At 46.3% G+C, this 23,552-nt stretch overlaps 1 protein-coding gene across 4 annotated transcripts in view; it reads right to left on the reverse strand.

Annotated features, from left to right (window-relative positions):
* The window catches only part of PXK (PX domain containing serine/threonine kinase like), a 917,751-nt gene that overhangs the window by 73,731 nt on the left and 820,468 nt on the right, over positions 1-23,552 (reverse strand). For all 4 annotated transcript variants that reach the window (XM_069643765.1, XM_069643764.1, XM_069643767.1 and 1 more), the window contains exons 14-15: positions 20,652-20,729; positions 19,145-19,231 (exon numbers count right to left, since the gene is read on the reverse strand). In XM_069643765.1, coding sequence (XP_069499866.1) covers positions 19,145-19,231; positions 20,652-20,729 — 165 coding nt within the window. The remainder of the gene's footprint in view (positions 1-19,144; positions 19,232-20,651; positions 20,730-23,552) is intronic.

The following is a 23,552-nucleotide window of genomic DNA, read 5'->3' on the forward strand; positions in this document are numbered from 1 at the left end:
CCCCCCTCACCCCCAGACTAAGGGACAGGAGGATTTAATCCACTCCTGGATGAATCTCATACCTCTAGTCGATGACATACATCCTAGAGAGACCATCAGCATTTTGGTGGTGACACCCTGACCTGTGCTCAATGGTGAAATCATACCCTTGAAGGCAGATTGACCATCTCAATAGTTTTGGGTTTTCCCCCTTCATTTGCATCAACCATCTCAAGGGTTGGTGGTCAGTCTGAATGACAAAAGTAGAACCATACAAGTATGGCCTAAACTTCTTCAGTGCCCACACAATAGCAAAACATTCTCTTTCGATTGTTGCCCACCTTGTCTCAGGATCCTTCAACTTTCTGCTGATGAAGCAAATGGGGTGCTCCCTACCTTTCTCATCCAGTTGGCTAAGGACTGCACCTATACCTACATTCAAAGCATCTGTCTGCACAATGAAAGTTTGGTGGTAGTCAGGAGCTCTCAGTACTGGTGCTTGGCAAAGAGCTTTCTTCAGGTTTTCAATGGCCCGATTGCACTCTTCATTCCATCTGACCTTTTTTGGGAATTTTGGAGAGGAGATTACATTCAGTGAAGAAGCTATGGTCCCATAGTTCTCAATGACATTCCTGTAATACCCAGTGAGGCCTAGGAAGGCTCTCACCTGGGTTTGAGTAGTAGGTGTTGTCCAATTTTGCACAGCTTCAATCTTACTGAGCAAAGGCCTTATTTCTCCACCTCCTACCTCATGCAGAAGGTAGACCACCTTGTTCTGTCCAGTCTGCCATTTGCTTGCTTTTATGGTCAGGTTGGCCTTCCCAAGAGCCTGCAAAACATGTCCTAGGTGGTTAACATGCTCTTCCCAGGAGTGGCTGAACACTGCAATGTCATCCAAGTATGCCATGCAGAAGTCCTCCATCCCAGCCAGAACCTGATTTACCATCCTTTGGAATGTTGCAGGTGCATTTTTCAGTCCAAAAGGCATAACCCTAAATTGGTATAAGCCAACTGGGGTAGGAAATGCAGTTTTCTCCTCGGCATGGTCTGTCAGGGCTATTTGCCAATAGCCTGACGTTAGATCAAATGTGCTGAGGAACTTGGCTGCACCAAGTCTATCCACCAACTCATCTGTTCTAGGCAAATGGTGGGCATCAGTCTTGGTGACTGCATTCAGAGCTCTATAATCCACACAGAATCTCAATTCTTTGGATCCTGCCTTTGGTACTAACACAACTGGGCTAGACCATGGACAAGTAGAGGGCTCTATTACCCCGAGGTCAAGCATCTTGCTGACCTCCCCTTTAATGTGGGATCTCACATTTTCTGACATTCTGTATCCTCTGCTTTTGACTGGCAGGCAGTCACCAGTGAGTATCTCATGCTGGCCCCAAGGGGTCACGCCTGGTGAAAGTGAGAACAGGGAGGCAAACTGATTTAACAGAGTTGCACTCCTCTTGTTGCTCAGGTGTCATATTTGAAGAGAGACTTACTCCTTCAATCTTTTCATCCAAGGGTAAGCCTCTGAGGAGATCAGGGAGAACTTCACTCTCTTCTTCCTCTTCTGTTGAAGCTAGAAGCAAGGCTCCTACTTCAGGCCTGGAGACATACGCCTTTAGTCTGTTGGTGTGGAAGACTCTGGGAGCCTCCTTGGGATTGCCCAAGTCAACCAGATAGTTCACCTCTCCAAGTTTAGCCACAACCTTGAAGGGTCCTATCCATTTATCTTGCAAGGCCCTCTGCCTTGTTGGGATCATAACTAGAACTAGCTGGTCTTGAATGAACTCAACCATGTTAGCCTTTTGATCATGCCAATGCTTGACCAAAGCTTGCCCAGCTTACAGGTTATCACTAGCTTCTGCCATCATGTGTGACATTCTCCTCCGGAGACCTATCACATAGTCAGTCACTCCGAGATGGCTTGGGGGAAGGAGCACTCTCCAACCCCTCCTTAATCGGGGCCAATGGACCTCTGACTGAATGGCCATAAAGAGGTTCAATGGGAGAATAACCTACTCCCTCCGGAGGGACTTCTCTATAAGCAAAGAGAAGGCATGGCAGTAGAAGGTCCCACTTTCTTTAAAGGGGATCTTCCAAAGCACCTATCATGTTCTTCATGGTTCTGTTGAACCTTTCTACCAACCTCTTTGTCTGAGGGTGGTATGCGGTTGAGAACTTTTAAGTAACTCCACAGGTTTTCCACATGGCTTTCATGTAGTGGGACATAAAATTTGAACCCCTGTCAGAGATTACATTTGAACCCCTGTCAGAGATTACTTCCTTAGGAAACCCAACCCTGGTAAAAATACTAAGGAGGGCCTTAGCCACAGCCTGAGCTGTAACAGTCCTCATAAGAATTGCCTCAGGGTATCTAGTACCATGGTCTACTACAATAAGGATAAACCGGTTGCCTGAGGAGGTTGGAGGATCAAGGGGACCAACAATGTCAATCCCACCGCTGCCACCAGTGTTAGGCGGAAACCTGTGCAGTTCTCTTAGGGACCACTGCAAAGGGCTTAAGACTACAGGTGTTGGCAGTAAACCCAATTGGTAGCAGTCTGTACCACCCAGATTTACCAGGTAGCTGTGGCTGAGCAGTCAGACTTCTCTCAAGAATAGTTAGGCAGTATATAGAGTATACACATTAGGTACAAAAACACATGAAACCCTATGGAGTAAAAGAGCCCATAGCCCATAAAACACATTACAAAGTCAAAGGACATTCTCAAATCATGCCTAAGAGTGGGAGAAAAAAATAAACTCCAAAAATCCAGTAAAGCTGCTGGAGGACTCACTAGGTCTGGGAAATTAGCATTTACAGAGAATTCTTCCTAACAGCCTGGGGAAGGGAGTCATTTCCCAAACATCTGTGAAGTGTTACAAAACCCTGAGAGAGACCAGGGAAAGAAAGCCATACCCCTGGGCGTTGTGTACTGTGAAACCAAGGGAGGTTATGGGAAAGAAGGCATACCCCCTGCTGCTGTGTATCGTGACACCAAGTAGAAGAAAGCCTGAGTAAGGGAGTCATTCCTCTGGCACAGCAAAAGTATTGAGAACAAGATACCTGGAGAAGGGAGACATTCTTAGGAACCCAATAGTGAGGAACTATGGGCAATAATGAATGATGTTTGAGTTGGAACATTTGAGTTTCAACTGAGAATTTGACAACACCTCAAGCTGGAACTTTGTTTTATATCTTGGAAAAGAAGTGAGGCTTGGAGAAGGCAGCCATTCTCACAGGAGCAGTCCCGACCTGCCAACTGGAACTATAACCCAGTGTCCAGTAGAAGGGAGTCATTCTTCTGGAGCAAGAAGGCCCAGTATTTCTTTAGTTTACTTAATAGGGTAAGGGATAGAAATAGGCATTTTGACACACAACAGTGACTTCTTCATTTATTTCGACATTTACTTGGACATTGCTCAGTTCCTTATTTGAGGCAGGAAAACCCCTTTTAGAGTTATGGAGGGATAGGTTTTCTCTTTACTTTATTGAAAATAAAAGTATATGCCAACAAATATGCCACCTGTGTGTCGGTCTCCTCCTTCTACACTCTTACAGTAAACAGTGTGACACAAGATGGTAGATAATGCACAATTAAATAACACTGTTGGATTTTTGATACTGAGGGCTTATTATAAAAATGTGCACTGATTGGAAATATGCTCTTATTAGATACATATGGATTATTAGCCATGTGTGTGCACTTGAGCAATTATTAATGGTTTACTTTAGGAAGACTTATTTGAGCATATCCACCATAGCATAGTTCTGCAACATTTTCCAATGATCAGAAAATAAATAAGAGTCTTTTAAAACCAGGGAGACAAGAAAATGTGAATGTTATAATTAGGCAATACAAATACAAAACCCTCTAAGTGTGGCTTTCATTCTTAAAATGAAAGATATATATATATGGGATACATTACTCACCGTAATCGTATTTCTGATGCTTGTATCTGCTTAGATTCACATGCTGTGCATAGGCCGACATCTAGTGGAAGCTGCGGAGTATTACAGTTTGTTTTTCGAAAGTCGAAAATGGGCGTCGACACAGGCGTGCCAGTAATACTATCCCTAGTGTGACGTCCACTGTACCCAAGATCCCTCACGCGTGTAGGATCCTCAGATTGTATTTTTTCTGACATGAGGAAGCATGAGGAGTAGCGTGAGTACAGATAATCCAAGCAGATAGACAGAAAAGGTAAGACTACAAGCAATCATGCGCCTTCTCTCGGAGGGGAGGAAGGGTGGGTCGCATGTGAATCTAAGCAGATACAAGCATCAGAAATACGATTACGGTGAGTAATGTATCCCTTCTGAGGCTTGTGGAATCTGCTTAGATCACATGCTGTGCATAGATTAGCGAGCAGTACCAGAAGAAGGAGGTGGGATGTGAGAAGGGTCATGAGCAAACAGGTGTCTTAGAACCGCTTGTCCCACTTGTGTATCTGTCTTGGAATGAGTGTCAATGCAGTAATGCTGAGTAAAAGTGTGAATAGAGCTCCAAGTAGCCGCTTTGCAAATGGTGTCGAGGGGAACATTTGCAATGAAAGCCAGAGTGGCACCAATGCCTCTAGTAGAGTGGGCCCTTGGCGTAAAAGGCAGAGTCTTGTCAGAAAGAGAGTAACACAGCTGTATACAGTTGATAATCCACTTCGAGATAGCGCCCTTAGAGACGCGATCCCCCTCTCTGCCTGTAGCTACGGAGACAAACAGTTGATCTGTTTTCCTTAGCGGTCTGGTTTTATTTACATAGTATAGGACCGCCCTACGCACATCTAGGGTGTGTAGTTTCACCTCAGCCGAGCTTTGCGGGTTCTGGAAGAAAGCCGGAAGCTCGATGGACTGGTTTACATGGAACTTGGATATGAATTTAGGTGAGAACCTAGGGTGTGTGCGTAAAACCAGTTTGTCCTTGTGGATAGTAAAGAAAGGATCCTGCACTGACAGAGCCTGAATTTCACTGACCCTTCTTATGGAGGTAATGGCTACTAAGAAGGCCGTTTTATAAGTCAGGTGTTTGAGACTACTTTTATGCATGGGTTCGAATGGGGGTCCCATGAGCTTAGCTAGCACCACGTTGAGGTCCCATCCTGGCGGTGGGTTCGAAATAGGAGGGTGAAGTCTCTTTACTCCTTCCATGAAGGCTTTAACCACTGGTACTTTCCACCACGAGACCTTGTTATGGGATGTGGTGTAAGCCGAGAGGGCTGCCAGGTGTACTTTCAGCGAGTTAAAAACCAACCCTGCATCCAGCAGGTGGAGCATGTATGTCACAACGTTGGAAGGAGTGCAATCAACCGGGTTGATTTGTTTATTCTGGCACCAGATAACGAATCTTTTCCACTTATCAAAGTAACAGTGCCTTGTATTTGGTTTCCTGGACTCCTTTAGAATGTCCATACACCTCTGTGGTAATTTGAGATGTCCAAACTCTATGACTTCAGGAGCCATGCTGCTAGGTTCATAGAGTTGGGTTCCTGATGCACTGTTTGACCCTGTTGCTGGGACAGTAGGTTGTACCAGGCTGGGAGTCTGATGGGTTCGCACACCGCCATCCTGCGTAGGTGTGGAAACCATGGTTGTCTCGCCCACATGGGAGCAACTAGGATGAGCGTCATAGATTCCTTGTTCATCTTGTACACCACCTTCCTGATGAGAGGAGTTGGTGGAAAAGCGTACGCAAACATCCCTGACCAGTTCATCCACAGGGCATTCCCTTGGGAGTCCGGCTGGGGGAACCTGGATGCAAATCCTGGGCATTGTTTGTTTTCGCTTGTGGCGAATAGGTCTATAGTGGGGAAACCCCACTGAGAGAAGAGATCTTCTACTACGTCTCTGTGAAGGACCCATTCGTGTTCTTCTGGGAGGGAGTTTCTGCTTAGAGCATCCGCTAGGGAATTGAGCTCCCCTGGAACATGTTGCGATGACAGGAAGATGTTCCGTCTGAGTGCCCATATCCATATTTTCTGGGCAAGCTTGGACAGATTTGGCGAACGAGTCCCCCCTTGCTTGTTCAGATAGAACATGGCTGTCGTGCTGTCCGTCCTGATCTGCACCGACAAGTTCAGTAGATGGGGCTCGAACGCCCTTAGCGCTCGGAATACTGCCAGAAGCTCTAGCAGATTGATGTGGTTCTTGGCTACTGAGTGAGACCAGAGACCCTGAGCTGTGTGGTGGAGATGGTGAGCTCCCCACCCAGTCAGGCATGCATCTGTAGTCACCACGGCTTGTACTTCGGGATCGTAAAAGGGTTTCCCCTTTGCGAGATTCTCTCTTGTCCACCAGTGTAGGCTCTGTACGAGTGTTGGCGAAACGACCACTAGATCGTCCCAATGACCACTTGCCTGAGACCACTGTTTCGCCAACCATTCCTGCATGGGACGCATGCGCAGACGCGCGTGGGGGACCAGGTAAATGCATGACGCCATCATGCCCAGTAACCGCATAGCTTTGCGTACTGTTATCTGTTGACCTGACTGATAATGCGGAATTTGCAGAAGTATATTCCGAATTCTCTCTTCCGAAGGGAAGGTCAATCCTTTCTGAGTATCTAGGATAGCTCCTAGAAACTGTTTTGAGGTGCTTGGCACCAGACTTGACTTTTTCTCGTTGATGGAGAAGCCTAATTCGTGGAGGAGGTCGATAGTCCTCTGAATGTTTGACCTGCAAATTCCTGGGGTTTCCCCCGTTATGAGCCAGTCGTCCAGATAAGGGTACACCGGGATTGCTTCCCTGCGTAGGTGTGCAGCCGCCACCGCCAGTACCTTGGTGAATACCCTTGGTGCTGAAGCTATCCCGAAGGGCAGTACCTTGAATTGGTAGTGGCGACTGTCCACCTTGAAGCGCAAGTACTTTTTGTGCGCTGGGAGCATGGAAATATGAAAATAAGCATCTTTCATATCCAAGGTTGCCATGTAATCCCCCTTTTTTAGGAGGGGGATTACCTCTTGTAGCGTGGTCATACGGAATTTTTGGGGCTTGACATATTTGTTGGCAGGCCGTAAGTCCAATACTGGGCGCATTGTCAAATCTTTCTTTGGCACAAGGAAGTAAGTTGAATAGATACCCTTGTTTACCTGGTGTCCTGGGACGAGTTCTATCGCGTCCTTTTCTAGCAGAATGGCGATCTCCTCGAGAAGGATCCTTTGATGCTCTAGGGAGTGCACTCTTTGTCGTGGAGGATGATTCCGGGGACGCTGCAGTAGTTCTATACAATATCCTGCGGATACTGTTGACAGCACCCATCTGTCTGAGGTGATCCCTTCCCAAGCCTGGGTGAAGGTGGAAATGCGTCCCCCTACTGGGGTTGCGTGGCAAGGGACCCTGAACTGAGCGTCACTGTTTTGGTGGAGGCGTGCCACCGCCCTTGTTGGGGCTGCCTCTGCCTCTTCCACGACCTCTCTTGTTACCCCTGCCGTAACTCTGGGTAGACTGCTGGTTGTTATTCCATTGTGTACCTTGTCCCTGGGCATAGTTGCCTCTTTGTGAATTTTGGCCGCGTGGGCGACGAAAATTATTGTTCCCCCTCTGGTTAGGGGGTTTGTTGGTAAGCTGGCCAAGGGATTTGAGAGTCTCATATTCATCTTTGGCATTTTTAAGTGCGTCTTCGACCGCTTTCCCAAACAATAGGTCGGGTTCCACTGGCTTGTCTATTAAAGAAGCCTGGGTTTCTGTCTTGAATCCCGACTGCCGTAACCACGCATGTCTCTTGATAACAGTACCTTCTGCTATCAATCTCCCTGCGTTGTCAGCGGCGTCGAAAGTTGCTTTTAAAATGCAACCAGACACGGCTCTCCCCTCTGCCGAGATCCGAGCCAGCTGGCCCTTTAACGGTTCTGGAGCAGAGGCAATGAGCGCCGCGACTTCTTCCCATTGATGGCAATTGTAACTAGCCAACAGGGTGGTGGAATTCGCAATCCTTGCTTGGTAGGCGGACGTTGAGGCTACCTTTCTGCCAAACCCGTAAAGTTTTTTGCTCTCCTTATCGGGAGGAGCTTCTGATGAAGATAAGGGCGTGCCAGCCCTCTTTCTAGTGTTGGTCACCACTAGGGAATCTGGTTTAAGATGTCCCTTTATATACAGAGGGTCAGACTGGGCTGCCCGGAAAATCTTTTCAATTCTGGGGTTGACAGCTCTGGTGAGGTTAGGATTCACCAGGGAAGGATCTATTCTTCGTTGGATGGATTTGAGGATAGGGATGGTCTGAGCGACCGGTCTTCTCTCTCCTACAAACTCCTCCGCGAAGTCCCTTTCCTCCTGTACACCGTGGGTGTCGATGTGGAAGTGTTCCGCTGCTCGAGCGAGAACCTCGTTAAGGAGGGGCTGGTTATCAACTGGAGAGTCAGTAACTGGGGCTTCGCTTTGTACTGGGGAATCTACTCTGTAAATTTCCTGCTCATCTTCTCCCTCCTCCAGGTCCTCATCCTCTGCATAGTAATCTGTCCCGGTTTGTTCTTCCATAATTGCAAACTCCTGGTCCTCTTCAGGGAAAACTTGTCCCTGATAACTGGGGAGTGGAGTAGAATATGGAGTGGAGTAAGGCTGAACCTCGAAGGGTTCAGGTCTTTCGACCCGGGGCTTTTTACTTAGCGGGATAGGATCGGAGGAGCCTGAGGGTGTGGCCCCTTGAGGGTTATATGAAAGAAAGTGTTCTGGGTTCTTATCATAAAAATCAGCCAAGGAAGACATCCTAGACATAACCCTGTCTATGTCTTCACTGGACCATTCCCTGGAACAGGGTATTAATTTAGCAGGTGATTTATTTTCAAGGGTAGACTTGTGTTTGCTTGTCTGCTTAGGCTTTACAGGGGTGGAAGGCTGTGCTTTCCGCTGTTTCCCCCCTTCTCCGTGCGTGGAAAAATGTTTTCCCTGTCCCTTGGGGGCCCCAGCGACTTTCGACGCCTGGCGTCGAGGGTCTGGAAAGGTATCTGTGTGCTTCGGGCGTGGGGCCTCACTGGTGTTAACCGCGGTCTCGGTATCTTGGAGCGCGGCCTGGGGGTGGAAGTCGTCTTCGTCTCCCGACGATCGAACTTCCGTTAGTGTGTGTAGCGAGGCACTCTTGGCAAGAGTGGATGATTGCCTTGCGTCGTGAGGCGATCTCGATCGAGAGCGCCCAGAGGACACCGAGTCGGACCGTTCTTTTTGTGCCTCTTTCCGGGAAGTCGACGTCGTCGAGGTCCGGTTGGTCTTAGTGTGTTTAGTGTGTGTTAGGTGTGTAGCGCTTGCGTCGCCGGGGGTCTTCCCCATAGCCGCCCTGCCGGACGACCTTCCGAGGTCGGGGACCTGCGCTCGTCGGCTGTCTTTCGACGCCGTAATGCCCTCGCCGTCCGAAAGTACGGCGTCGCTGCCATCGCTGAAGGCGCCCTCCGCTGCCATGGCCTCCTGCCTGGCGTGGTGGGCCCAACGCTTTGTCGAACGGTCCTTAAGTGTCTTAGGTTTAAACCTACTACACGCTCTGCAGTTCGCTTCGGGGTGATCCCTCGGCAAGCAGAGATTGCACGTGGCGTGCCTGTCGACCCAAGGGTATTTGCGATTGCACTTGGGGCAGAATTGAAAAGGGGTACCCTCCATACGCACCTTAAGGCAGCGGGCTGCTAAGTGTAGGAATATATATAAATGTAACTATATATCAAGAGTGAAGAGTATGTACCACCCCCCACTCTCCCTACTTGTAAGGGCCGAGGCCAGCGGCCTACTAGGCCCGGGCCGAGGCCAGCGGCCTACCGAGGCCCAGATCCGTCGTGCAGCAGTCGACGGTCGATGACTTCTCCAGCCGTCGTCGAGGTTGAGGGTCGACGTTGGGGTGGGGAAGGGAATGAATAAGAATTAAAATTATAATAACAGCAAAAGTATGGCTAAGGCCAGGGAACTCCGCAAGATGCTTCCGACCAGTATGGCGGAAAAAAACAATCTGAGGATCCTACACGCGTGAGGGATCTTGGGTACAGTGGACGTCACACTAGGGATAGTATTACTGGCACGCCTGTGTCGACGCCCATTTTCGACTTTCGAAAAACAAACTGTAATACTCCGCAGCTTCCACTAGATGTCGGCCTATGCACAGCATGTGATCTAAGCAGATTCCACAAGCCTCAGAAATATATATATATATATATATATACTCATGTTGTCTCACATTGTTATCATTGCCAACAGGGTTGAATTTTTCATGGAGAAATGCATGCATATCTAAGAGAAACTAGACTTGAAATTACTTACACATATAGAGGGAGGTAAAGGCCTGTAAAATAATATTTATCCTAGTTTCAACTAAAAGTTTTGTGATAGTGATTGTACAAGGTTATTTCTGAAGGACGTGGTCTGCTAAGAAGCAAATACTTTCCTGAAAGACAACTAATTTTCAAATTCAACACTATCTGCTGCTAACTGCACCCCAGCACCTTAATGTGGATTTCAATCTCTCTTAATTTGTGGATGCTGGTGCTCTGGGCAAGGTGAATCCATGGATTTCTACGACACTATGCACACTGAATGGGTTATCAATAGGACTAGAATATAATGGTCTTTGTATTACTGGATTTTTAAGATGCCTTCACATTTCCATGTTCATGAAGTATCAACAAAATGCGTAGGATGTTGTTTTTAGAATAGTGGGCACCGTATGCACTTTAAAAGGGGCATTTTACGCAGAATGAGCTCTTGCTTTATTTAATGTAACCTTGCCAGTCATACATTGTTTTGTTCTGTTAATCAATTAGAGCAATAATATTTAAAAAAAAATAACAGAGAAAGCTGTAAAGGTAATTCAGCTTAATCGGAAGGGTTGTACAAAAGAGAAAAATGCAGGTCTATAAACTAATGCATTGTTAACAAGAGGGCTCACAGTGACATTCTATTAGGCAGTTTGATAATGACTATGCCATTATGCAACTGGCAACAGGGAAGACCTAATTCCAACTGGAAAAGGCTGGTAATGTATGGGCTTATAATCATTATAGTGTACTTTTCCTTTCACACTGTTTCCAGATATTATCTGCAGAAAGATTGACAGGATTGTGATGGCAATTCCATCTCACAGTCTTTATGAGGATGCTCTGATCAGTATGAGCAAAGTATACTTGCAAGTCTACTGGGTGAGCGGGGGAACTCTAGGTTCCGGCGCCAAACCAACAGATAGATTTGATGTTCTCTTCGTGAGCTCTTCAAAGTCTTCCTAGTGTTCCAACAATAGTAATGTTGTTTTAGGGATACCATTCCACTTTGTCCGCCTTCTTTGTAACATTTATTACAGTGTCTTGACCAGAAAACAGGCAACTGTGCCATCTCCTTTAGTTTCACAAAACATTTATCTTCCCCGGCCCCATCATCCAGGTATAAAGTGACTGAACAATCCTGGTTTTTGGTTTCTTCAGATGCAGACATTTCCCAGGTGGCTGGACGCTGCTCTGTGAGATGGATGGCTGCCACTGATGGCATCACGAATCAAATAAAACTAATAAGGTTTAAGTTACTTACCTGTGACTATTGTTCTCCAGCATGGGTCTGGTATGGATTCACATGCTCATGAATATTTCCAGTCGTCAGGCTGTGAATCCTCAGTAAAAGAAAAAAACAGTCTCACTTCCACTTAAAAACGATTTCTCCTCTAAACCAATCACTGTCCTCACGTAGCAGCCCTGCAGATGGTTCAGCAGGGACACACCAGACAGGAACGCCGTCGTCACATCGATCGCTCTGGTGGAGTGGGCTCTTGGAGTGCCGGGCAGCAGTCCGTTCGCCAACCGAGGACAGTGTGTGATGCAGCCGGAGAGCCACCTTGAAATGGACAAGGCCTTCCCATTGTTAACAGGACCAAAGTTAACAAACAGTTGTGAGGTCTTCGGAAAACTCTGTGCGTGTCACGTACAGATTCAGGGCACGAGCGACGTCCTGCAAGTGTCCGACGGCCCAGCGCAACCAGTCCTGCACTTCTTTGCAGAGCGCCAGGGATCGAGAGCCTTTCTGCTTCCTGATGTAGATAATGGTGGTGGTGTTGTCCGTAAAGATCCTCACCACCTTGCCTTTCAGAGACGGCAGGAACGACTTGAGGGCCCAGAACACTGCCCATAGCTCCAGGATGTTGATATGAAGATCCTTCTCCTGCAGCAGCCACAGGCCTCTGAGTACAGACATCCCTCTGAGTACAGACATCCGGTGTGCGCTCCCCATCCCTGAGGCGTCCGCGGTGACCGTCTCCTGGTATGGCGGGCTTTGAAATCCCATGCCCTCGGCGATGTTGGAGCAGACGCCCCACCATCCTATCGCCCGACAGAACTCATCATTGAGTGAGATCTTGTCTGTGAATCTTCCGGACACCTGTATCCAGCGGGCATCCAGGAATTCCTGAAAGGGTTGCATTTGCAACCTGCAGAGCTGGACGAGGTAGATGCAGGACGGCATCATGCCAAGCAATGACTTGATGGCCCGCACTGTGGCCGTCTTCGTCGACGACAGCCGTTGCACCTTCCCTTGAATGGCTGCTATCCTCTCCTCCAAGGGCGAAGCCAGGCAAGACACTATCGAGTCTGGTGGCTAGGAACAGCGGGTTCTGTGATGGCGTTAAGCAGGACTTTGGATAGTTGACGGAGAATCCCAGATCCGTTTGTAGCTGGACGGTTTCCTCTGTGTGTCCGTCGGCCAGGTCCTGCGAGCTGGCGCAAATCCGCCAGTCGTCCATGTAAGGGTATATGTGTATGCCCTGTAGACATAGATGGGCTGCCACTGGTGCCAAGCATTTCCTGAACACTCTGCAGCCGACTTCAAGCCGAAAGGTAGAGCCTTGAACTGGTAGTGCTGTCCCTGCACCAGAAAATGTCTGATGTTTCTTGTAAATGGGGATGTGGAAGTAGGCGTCCTCCAGGTCCAATGACGTCAAGAACTCTCCTTTTTCCAGTTGGCCGAGCACATGTTGCAACGGGACCATCCTGAACTTTTGGGAATGTAGGTATTTGTTCATATGTCATAGCTCTAGGATGGGCCTCCAGCCCCATGTCTTCTTTCTGACCAGAAAGTATCTGGAATAGACTCTGGAGCCCTGGAGCCATTCGGGAACTAGTTCTATCGCCCCTTTTCACAGCATGGCCCGTACCTCTTCCAGGAGCTGAGGCAGGTGCTGCTCCTATAGGTAACCGGAGGTATACGCAGACAGCTGTGTTGAAACTCCAGGGTGTGTCCTTGGAGAGGGCGTCCAGCACCCATCTGTCGGTGGTGATCTTTCTCCACTTACTGACTAACCTCGTCAACCGGCCTCCCACCGGAGTGCACAAGTAGGGGCCCGACATCCCGGTCGGTTCAGGCTTGCTTCAGCACAGACGTCCTGCCCTGTGGGCGATGATGACGCTGCCCTCTGCTACCGTAGGCTTGGGTATGGCCTCTGTAAGCTTCCTGCGTTGTCAATCTGGAAGGCTTTCGGTACGATGTGGAGAAACCTTTGGAAGACCTGCTCGACTTTCCTCTGGAGGAACGAAAAGAAGAGCAGTGCTGCTTGAGAGTGACCAGGAAAGGGACTATCTCCGTATCCGCTTTGGTGGCCTGGAGGGACTCGTCGACTACCTTCCCATACAGATTCTCTCCATAGAAGGGCATGTCCAGCACCTTTGCGACAAAGGCAGATACCGTCCCCCATTTGCCGGAAACCTGTGTTGGCGACGTCCAATGGCACTGTGGTGGCATGATCAGACGCCAGTTGGCCTTCCTAGAAGAGAGCTATTGCCTCCATCTTCTTATCAGGGTGGAACTCCAGAATCTATTCCATCTTGTATCACAACTCCCTTTCGTACCTGGCAAGGTTTGCCAGTGTGTTGGCCGCCATGATAGTGGACGCCGCAGTGTAAATCACCTTCTTTCCCATGGTGCCAATCCTTTTCCCTTTGCTGCCCAGAGGGACCGAAGACGACGAGGACCGGTTGGCCGACTGTTTCCTCGCTGCCGCCGATACAACCGAATCCGGAAATGGCTGCGACCTCAGGCACTTGGGTGCGGAGACCAGTGTCTCACCTTGGAGGTAGGGATATCATCTGAGCCGTGGGGGCAACCCTTGCATAATCAGTGCCCTTAGGTGTCGTGGCAGTAGCTGTCATCAACAGAGTCGCAGACGAGGTCTTAGACTATGCTGGTTTAGCCTGCTTTGGCTGTTCGCCCTTCTCCTCCGTCCACGGCTTCTCGGATTTCTCACCTAGTTTAGCCGGGGTAGATGACTTCTTCTTTGAAGAGGAGCTTGACTGTCGGCTGGCAATCGAGGCGGAAGGTGATGTTGATTGCACCCTGTCCACCTTCGGACCCGCTTCAGTGGTGATCCCGTTGGACTCAGACTTGCGGCTCTTGGCCTTATCTTGGGCCTCCCCAGATGAGGCACCATCAAAGGATTTAGAAGCCCGCTCCTCTAACCGGCAAGTCCTGGATGAGGCATGACCCTGCTCTGAACACGGCCTACTACGCCTGTTCTTCGTTACCTTCTTGGAGAAGAAGCATTGCAGGTGCTTGTCCTTCACAAACCAGTTCCATAGCCCGCATTTGGTGCAGGGCCCAAAGAGGGACCCTTCCCCCCTCCTTCTCCGTCATGGTGGTGGGCGCGAAGTAGGTCCAAAGGCCTTGTAGAATCTTCAACAATCTTCTCCCTTGAGATGGAACAGAACTTCACCGACAAAGGGTCCCGCTGTCGACGGATGAAAAAAAAAAAAAGCACATGAGATTCTTTGAAACAAAAATAGAATGTTTTCCGTCAAAAACACGAAAAAACATACAAATATTTTGGAGAGCAAACTCAAGGACTCCAACACTGAAGAGTGCAGTAAAAATCTGAAGATGGCTGCCAGAGTAGGGGCTTAGGGAGAGGACTGTCACTGGATGGGGGCAGTATGACCCAGAGGACAGTGATTGGTTTAGAGGAGAAATACAGTTTTTAAGTGGAAGTGAAACTGTTTTCTTTTACCGAGGATTCCCAGCCTGACGACAGGGAATATGCATGAGCATGTGAATCCCATGCTGGAGAATACACTTTATTTCCAAACTAAGTGAATCTTTCTTCTGAAGTTTGCTGTTTTTTTCCTCTTAGTATTTCTTCAGTTAACTGACTTTTGCTAGGAGTTTTGTGCCTCTTCAACTCGCACTCCCTATGTCCTTGGGAGTACATAATTTTGTGGGGTGGAAATTCCTCTGTCCAGATATCTGTGGATGTATTAATCTTTCCTTCTCTCTTTGCAGAACTGGGAGGCTGACTGGGCTGGTTATGTGGGGAGCTGAGGTATTGCTGTGCACGGTTCCATGCCCTACCTCCTCAGCCGTCTCCAGGAGAAGCGAGGAGTCACCCGTCTGCTCAACCAATGAGGGCACGGCATTTCATTTTCCTCCATCACAGTGTTCAGACTCCAAGCTAACCCTCTTCCATACAATGAGCGGTAGGGTGTCAGAATTCAAGGTTTTGCAGGCTTCTTCATGGGCAAAGTCTCAGGACATGGATTCACCCTTAATTGAGGGGTCTCAATTATTTGCTTGTTTGTTTATTTATATAGCACTCCAAACCTGCATGTATCTGGGCTCGTTACAATGTTGCAGAAATTACATACAGAAATTGCTTACAGACAGTAATAGGGCAATCACAAATATTTACACATAATAGCAGGTGTCACATACAGATAAATACAAGGATCGTGAGCCGAGAACATATTTATCCATCACGGGAAAGGAGCCAGGATTTCGTGCTCTTTCTAAAACTAAAGTAGGAGGGTTCTGCTTGGATGTTAATAGGTAGTGAGTTCCAGAGTTTAGAGGCCATCACTGGAAAGCTACTTCCACCTGCTTTCTGGAGTTTATATCTAGGTACATTCAGGCAGTGTGAGTGTATGATTCTCAAGGGGCGATCTGAAGTTTTTTTGTTAAATTTTCAACTAGATATTTAGGGGTGGAGTTGGCTAAACATTTATGCGTGAGGGTTAGAGATTTGAATTAATTCTATCTGTGACTGCCAGCCACTTAGTACTGCGTCTGACAGCTGAGATGTGCTGAGTTCTGGGAATATTGTACACTGATCTTAAGGCATTATTCTGTAGGGTTTGGAGTTTGGTTAAGTTGTATTTACTGGAGCCTAGATATAGGGTGTTGCAGTAGTCTAATTTTGATAAAATTAGAGCTCTGGCCAGAGTGGTGCAGCTGGATGTGGATAGGAAAGGTCTACAAGCGTTAATTAGCTTACAAGTGTAAGCTGTGGCAGAGGAAGTGGCATAGACCTGTCTTTTTAGATTCAGAGCAGAGTCGAGGTAGAAGCCCAGGGTTTTTACCTCACTGGAAACTTTGATATTGTTGCCATCGATGTTGAAGGAATTGAACTGATTACTTAGGTTGGTTAGTTTTACTGAAGAGCCGACGAGGAGAAACTCTGTCTTCTCATCATTCAGGTAGAGGTCATGGGTGGCCATCCATGACTGGATAATCAGATAGATTTTATTGAGGAAGGTAGAGTGTTTCGTAATCGCCCGTGATGGGTATGAGTATCTGAGTGTCATCTGCATAGTTAGTGTAGATGACACCCAGGCTGTTGAGATCATTGAACAGGGGATTGGTGAGTATATTATATAAGGTAGGCGAGACACAGGACCCTTGAGGAACTCCGCAGGTGGCGGGTAGGGTTTGACTGCAGCATTAGGTGAAAAGACTCTAATAGTGAGTTTATCCAGGAATTACTGTATCCAGGCCGTGGCTTCCTTGGAGAAGTGTGCAGCGGAGGAAAGATGGTTACACAGAACATTGTGATCAACTAGGCCGAAGGCGGCCGAGAGATCTAGAAGGAGGAGGAGAGCTAGTTTCCCATTGTCTTTAAAGTTGTCCATTTGATTTTTTATGTCAATTAAGGCCGATTCTGTTCTGTGTTTCGCTCTGAAACCAGATTGTTGCAGACCAAGGAGATGGTTAGTTTCTAGGTAAGCCTGTATCTGGAGGTAGGAAGCTCTATCCAGTGTTTTAAGGAAGAAGAGGACAGTGGTTATGGGTCTGTAATTGGTAGGTAAGTTGGGATTTAGGTGTTTTTTATTTTTAGAAGTGGGAGGACCCACACATTTTTTTTAAGTTGGTGGGAACAGAGCAGGAGTCAAAGGAGGAATTCATGAAGGAGGTGATGAAGGGAACTAGATCTCCGACGGCCTCTTTGATAATAGGAGCTTTTTAGGGGTCTCCTTGGCATCTTGAAGGTTTAAGAGAGGATATCATTTATGTTACTTCTTTGATGTAGACAGGGGCGAATTTGAAACGGTTGCAGAATTTCTCAGGAGTTGAGCGAGTATTAGGAACAGATAAGCCCTTGGCTATGTTGTGTTTTTTGTTTTCAATTTTATTTTGAAGTGAGATTTTGTTAGCTAAAGTGGTTGGGATATTGAGGCACCAAGTTTTGTCCTTGATGCAGGTTTCTGATTGGGGAGTGGGTGACTATTTCTTTTGGAATGGTGAACAGTTCTCTGGTGTTAGAACTAGCTTTGTTGATCCTGTCATTGTAGGTGTTTTTTTTTGGTTAGGAATATTTAATTCCTGAATTGTTTAGAGATGAGTCAGATTTTCCTAATTAGTCTCCGATGGGTTGGTCTTCCAAAGGGTTTCTGCACTTCTTTTCTCATTGTGTGGGGCTTTGAGGGTAAACCAGGAGTTCAGTTTTGGCTTTTGTGCATTTTCAAAGGTGCAATTTTGTCTATGGATATTTTAATAGTATTGTTATAGAGATCAACCAGCGCTATGGGGTCCAAACTAGAGGGTGTGACATTTGTGAAGGTACTGATAAGATGGAGTAGAGGTAGAAGGCTATCCACGGTTATACTGCAATTGTTTCTGGTCAAATAGGGTGGGGCTATGGTCTTCAGAGTAACTTGAGGCTTGACAGGTGGGGTGAAGGAGATAGCGTGATGGTCAGTCCAGGCACATTTTTCATTAGAGATCATTTTGGTATCGCAATTCATGTCAGCAAGCCAATCTAAAGTTCTACCTTTGCTGTGGGTAGGGAGGGTAATGCGATGTGTAAAACCCAGGCCTGTGAGGGTATTGGCCAAGGTTAGGGCGTTGTTGTCGTTGATGTCATTGAGACTTAGGTTGAAATGTCCTAGTATTATGATCTGTGAGTTGGGCTTAGTGTTGGAGGATTATACTGGTGTTATCTAGTATAGGCCTACCCAGTTCCTGGAAAACCCATGCAGGCCGAGCCATATTCATATTTAGCATGCACACTGACCCAGAAACAACAAAGATGTTCTCCCTAGGATTTTAAGGGGGTAGGAATACTCAATTTTGGGAGGGTGAAACAGCATGTTAGGAGGGCAAGATGGCACATTGGACAGACCTTGCCATAAATGAAAAGTGTGTGTGTCAGACCTTGCCATAAAAGAGCAATATGTGTGTCTGTGTCACTGACACACACACACACACACACACACACACACACATATACACACTGTATTAAGTACCATAAAGGCTTCCACAAATCAAGGGGCTCGTGATAGCATGCTATTCCCGGATACTCACATTGTGGGAGGAGAGGGTAGGGTGGAGAAAACTGGCTACATGGTGTAATCTCACCCTTGGAAAGATTAAGGTTGGCTGGTTGCACATTTGTAAATGAAAATAAAACTGTGAAGCGGCTGGATCAGAGTGAACAATTGCAGCAATAAGGCTGCAGAACTGCAGCTTTTGACTTTTGGTCTTGGAGACACTGTATGTCAAACTCCCCTGGCTAGAAAAAAATGAAGCTAGCTAGAAATGTATTGTGTACATATTCTTTTAAGAGAAACATAAATTAAGCTCCAGTTTCTTGTAATTTATTGTGCAAACAATTCCGAATTGGCAAGGCCTCAGCATAATACACAGCAAAGCTTTTACTTGAAGCAGCCAAAGAAGGATAATCTCTTTCACACAGCTTCCAATAAAGTTGAATGCCACGCAGGTCTTATTTCATTGTCTAGAGATTGTAACTCCAGAACACAAATAGTAGCGTGAATAGTGATATCCATGTAATGAAATGTGATGTAACATTAAGGCTTATCCATTCATACCCACTTAATCTTGGTGCCTATGATTTCGTAGTCAGAGCATCACCTTATTTAAGTGCTGCTGTTACAGTTTGTCCTGGTTATTAGGTTAAGAATGTATATTTGTATAAGCCTGTATAGTGAAGGGCGAAGAAGCGTTTACCTTGCGTGCCAGGATCTTTCTTTTCTTCTTCTCCTCTTCTGATCCGTGGTGCGACTGGGCTCGCGTCAGTCTTCTGTGCTGGTGAAGCTTGCAAAGACAATGAAAAGTTAAAACAAGGTCACTGACGTCTCAATGTATCGTTTATTTCCAGATGCTCGGTCCAGGAAATGCAATCCCTTTAACCAATCCTATTACAAACCAATGTCAATGATGAGCCAATATATCATGGAGGAAACCGAACCTCACATCTTCACTGCTGTGTTGCAGCCAGGCCCAGGATGCAAAAGGGAAAGGACCTCACCATGACATTACAGCTTAAAACTCTCCCTTAGAGGATTTGGCTACAATCTCATTATTACAGAGGAACACCAACTACTCCTCACCTCCATGCAGTACTGCCGCATTCAGGTTCAGCAGCCGTGCAGTCAAGAATAAGGGCATCGTAATGTGGTAATCCATGCTCTAGGTCTTAAGGAAGCGCGCAGGGAGAAGACATAGTAGAATACCATATTACACTGTCTCCACTATACCCAAAGGGCTGCCAACTTTGAACAGTTGCATGCGAGGAGGCCTACTGCAGTACATTTGTCTTTGCCTGTCTCATCCATCGAAATCTACATCTCTTACCTGCCACAAGCCTCTTAACAAACCACCTCATGCACATGGTCTCTGGCCCGTTTCCCCATGACTCTTTCTTTGCCCCCTCGATCAACAGCCTAACCCACGTTCTTTCTGTGAATTGTTCTCTGCAATGTCTTACTTTCGCCCGACCTGTACCATGTTTTGATGCCTCGTTCCCCATAAACACCCATGCATGTAACCTCTCCCATCACAACTCTGTACCCCAAGCCAATGGTGAGGGCCTGATGACATTGGTTAATGCCCCCTCCTGGTTTTCTCACAATGATGTATCACAAACGTTCCAATTTAATAACTAGTACTAGCACATTACTGACCTCCTCTCAACCAACCAGAATGCAGTAAAGAACTACGGCTATTGATTGCATTCTGACTTCAGAAACATACAAGGAAACAAGAGAATGTACTTAACCAACTCCACTCAAAATGTCCTCGCCCTTCCAAAGTCAATCCCCCAGAACCAGAAGACCCCAATGGCAGCAGGTAGCAAGCCACTAAGCAGCTCCTGCCACATTTTCCCACCTTCTGTTATTTAAATATTAGACGATAAAACCACATCATACTGTCACTTTTTACTTTACTTACAATTCAACAGTATTCACCACCACAACTCCAAAAATGATATTACAATTGCCACTATTTGCTATTCACCTTATAGACCAGTATAGGTAATCCGCCTTGCCCAAATGATGGTTTTTGCCTTTCCCTCAGACCAGAACTTTGGGGTGGGTCATTTATCTTATGCTAATGACCCTTCTTTCGATCTATAAGGCAATATTACCATTTTACCTGCTTGTAAAACTTCATAACTGCCAAACTGTGTGTGTTTTTAAATTAAAAAATAAAGATTAATGAATATATTAGTTACCAGTTTCTGTTCTTCGACTAGTCGCTTTTCTATGCATTCTTTGGCTGTTTTCAAGGCCTCTTTCAACTTTGTGGGAATCTGACATTCGAGGGAAAAATAAAAAATTAGACAGACATCCAAAACACAGACTGTACCACAACAGGCTTTTCATGTCAAACTACTTTCCTTGCACTCATTTGAGGTACTTACTATTTTATGTTTAATTCAAATGCAATATGTTGATAGTTTCTGTTTGCAGGAGGGACACAAAGCCAGTGAATGTCCAATGCTAGCTAAAGGACAGTATACACTGTTTGTTTGGGAAAAATACAATGCAAACCAACATGCCAGAGATGCTAATCACTGTAATGGAGCTCATGAAACCCCAGTGAGGGGTGCATGGGACGAAATATATGAGCAAAACCCATAACTGATTCCATTAACAGTGAGGCATCAAGGATTCAACGATTAAATGATGTCAAATGCCTAACACACCACCTTGAGTCTTCGGTACTGCCAGACTAATTTCTGACATAATTCTCCATAAAGTGGATTTATCTCATTGCACTCTTATGGCAGTGGTGAGCCTTCAAGGATTCCCATTTGTGTATCAAGACGGAGACTGTGGCTTAGTCGACAGCTTGACTACTCTCTCTTGACAAGAGCTGTATATGAAGCTATCCTTGAGAGGCTGTGGTTTGTCATTTCTCCTTTTGGTATGATTCATATGATACAGTGAGCTGAAATGGTCCCTATTCTGCAGCAGCATTGACCACTTACAGAACCTGCTCACTGACAAGAGTGCATGGCAACTCATCTGAAGAATGCAAGCATAAGGATCCAGGAAATAGTAAAAACGTACAGAAAAAAAGTATTATGTGGCTTACCTGTAAGACTAGTTTTACAGCACTGATTGTAGATTCATATTACTTACATAACTCAGCATCAAAGTTCCTGGGTTTGGAAACTGCATCTCAATTAGTCAAAAATTTTATTGTGGATGTTGTCCTGGGGCCTAGTAAATTATACCTAGTCTTATGTTGACAATTCCACAATGGGCTGTCCCTGGGACACCATTTTGTATTATTCTTTACACCAGACCATTCATGTGTTATCTCTTTAACAAGCCTTTTCCTGAAGAGGTTGGGTTGGTCACATTTTAATCTATGACCTCTGTCAAAATGCAACATTGTTGTGACCGGTTAGTACATATTTATGTTTTGCAACATGCAGCTGTTCTAGATTGACATACTGTTCAGATATTTTAAAGGTTGTTTTCTGCACAATATTGTACACTGAAGAAGTGATTGCAAACAACTGTTTAGAAAAGTATATGACCCAAATAAGAATGTCTAAACCATCTATTTACACACTATTGTTTGGTAAATGTATGTAATGTATGGGTTACCAAGAAGCAGTTTCCAGGAGTGGTATGTCAGCTAAAAAAGGCAATGGGTACGATGTTAATTGCATGTTTTTTTTTAAACCATATGTTTTTGCTGGAGGGCCGAATGTACATTGCAAGCTATCTACAGGGGGCCGGATTGTTTTTGTGGAGTTGCCGGGCGGGGGTATGTGGTAAATTGTACCCCCCTAGTATAACCAAGCCAGAAGAAAAACTGATTTGCCCCTGGGCTTCAACATGTTATCAATATGATATGATAATTTATTTATATCGCGCTCGTACACAAGTGTTTCAGAGCGCGATAATGAATGCAATGGAGGGGAACAGGGAAGAACAAAACAATCTTACTAGGCCCAGTGCCATAGAGAACACCCAAGTGCATGGGGATGGGGAAAGGTGCATGGAAGGGGGAGAGTGGAAAGTGTGGAGCAGGGAAGAACATATAAATAATAATAAATAATAAATAAATAGATAATAGAGGCCATAAACAGTTGTAGTGCAGGCAGAAAGTGTCGTGTTTAAGGCAGCAGACTGGGTAAGTCTGATAAGTGCAGAAAAAAAGAAAAAAATGGGGGTGTGGGGAACTATATGGGTACAGATACAGTCCCCAGTGCAAGGAGTGGCCAAGAGACAGTGCAGGAGAGTGGCAGGGTGAGCAGGTACCTGGGCCCAGGGGACAGAGGGTGGCCAGGTGCATGGTGCCAAGAGAGCAGTTCAGCAGGGGAGAGGGAGAGCGAAAGCGGAAGCAAAGAGGAAGGTCTTGAAGAGCTTCCGGAACCGGAGATGGTTCTCCTCATGTTTTAGAGTGGCAGGGAGGCTGTTCCAGAGGGAGGCCCCAGCCGAAGACAGATCTACCCCCAGCTCGTTTCTGTGTGAAAACAAAAATCATCCCCTGGGGTTCAACATGTTATCAATAGTGTGAGAACAAAATCATCCCTACAGCCCCAGCAGCAATAACCTAACAGACCTAGCTGTCCTACAGGTGAAAAAGAGATGTGCAGATGTGGCTGACAAGTGATCTGCCCACATTAATGACTACATGAGGAAGCTTGGCCTCTGGATCTTCTAAGTGTCTCTGGAGGTTAGCTCAGGGGCAATGTGTTCGCCTTGGAAGCAAGACGACACGGAGCACCACAGGTTCGATCCCCGGGTCCGCTCTTAGAAACTCTGGGTATTAAGCGCATTATAAATAACCTAGGATATCATAAGAGAATTCAGCCTCCAACCCTTTGCACTTTACAAAATAGCAGTATGAGCAGACTGGGAGGCCACCAGCATTATAGGATAACTTCACATTTAAAGAAAAACCTTTCAATTTGCATCCTCCACACACCACCACAGTACTGCCAAAAAATACTTCAATACCCACTGTCAACAATGCTTTGTCACCAGGGCAATACATTAATGTTCTCTTTACAATACTTTGCTCTGAAGCATCATCCAAAGGTGGTGTGTACAGGCCATGGAAAGAAAATATAACCAATATAGTTTGCTTTCTATACTGCTTATTACCATGC

Source organism: Ambystoma mexicanum, chromosome 2p (assembly GCF_040938575.1).
Source record: "Ambystoma mexicanum isolate Mex_15411 chromosome 2p, UKY_AmexF1_1, whole genome shotgun sequence".
Lineage (NCBI taxonomy): Eukaryota > Metazoa > Chordata > Amphibia > Caudata > Ambystomatidae > Ambystoma > Ambystoma mexicanum.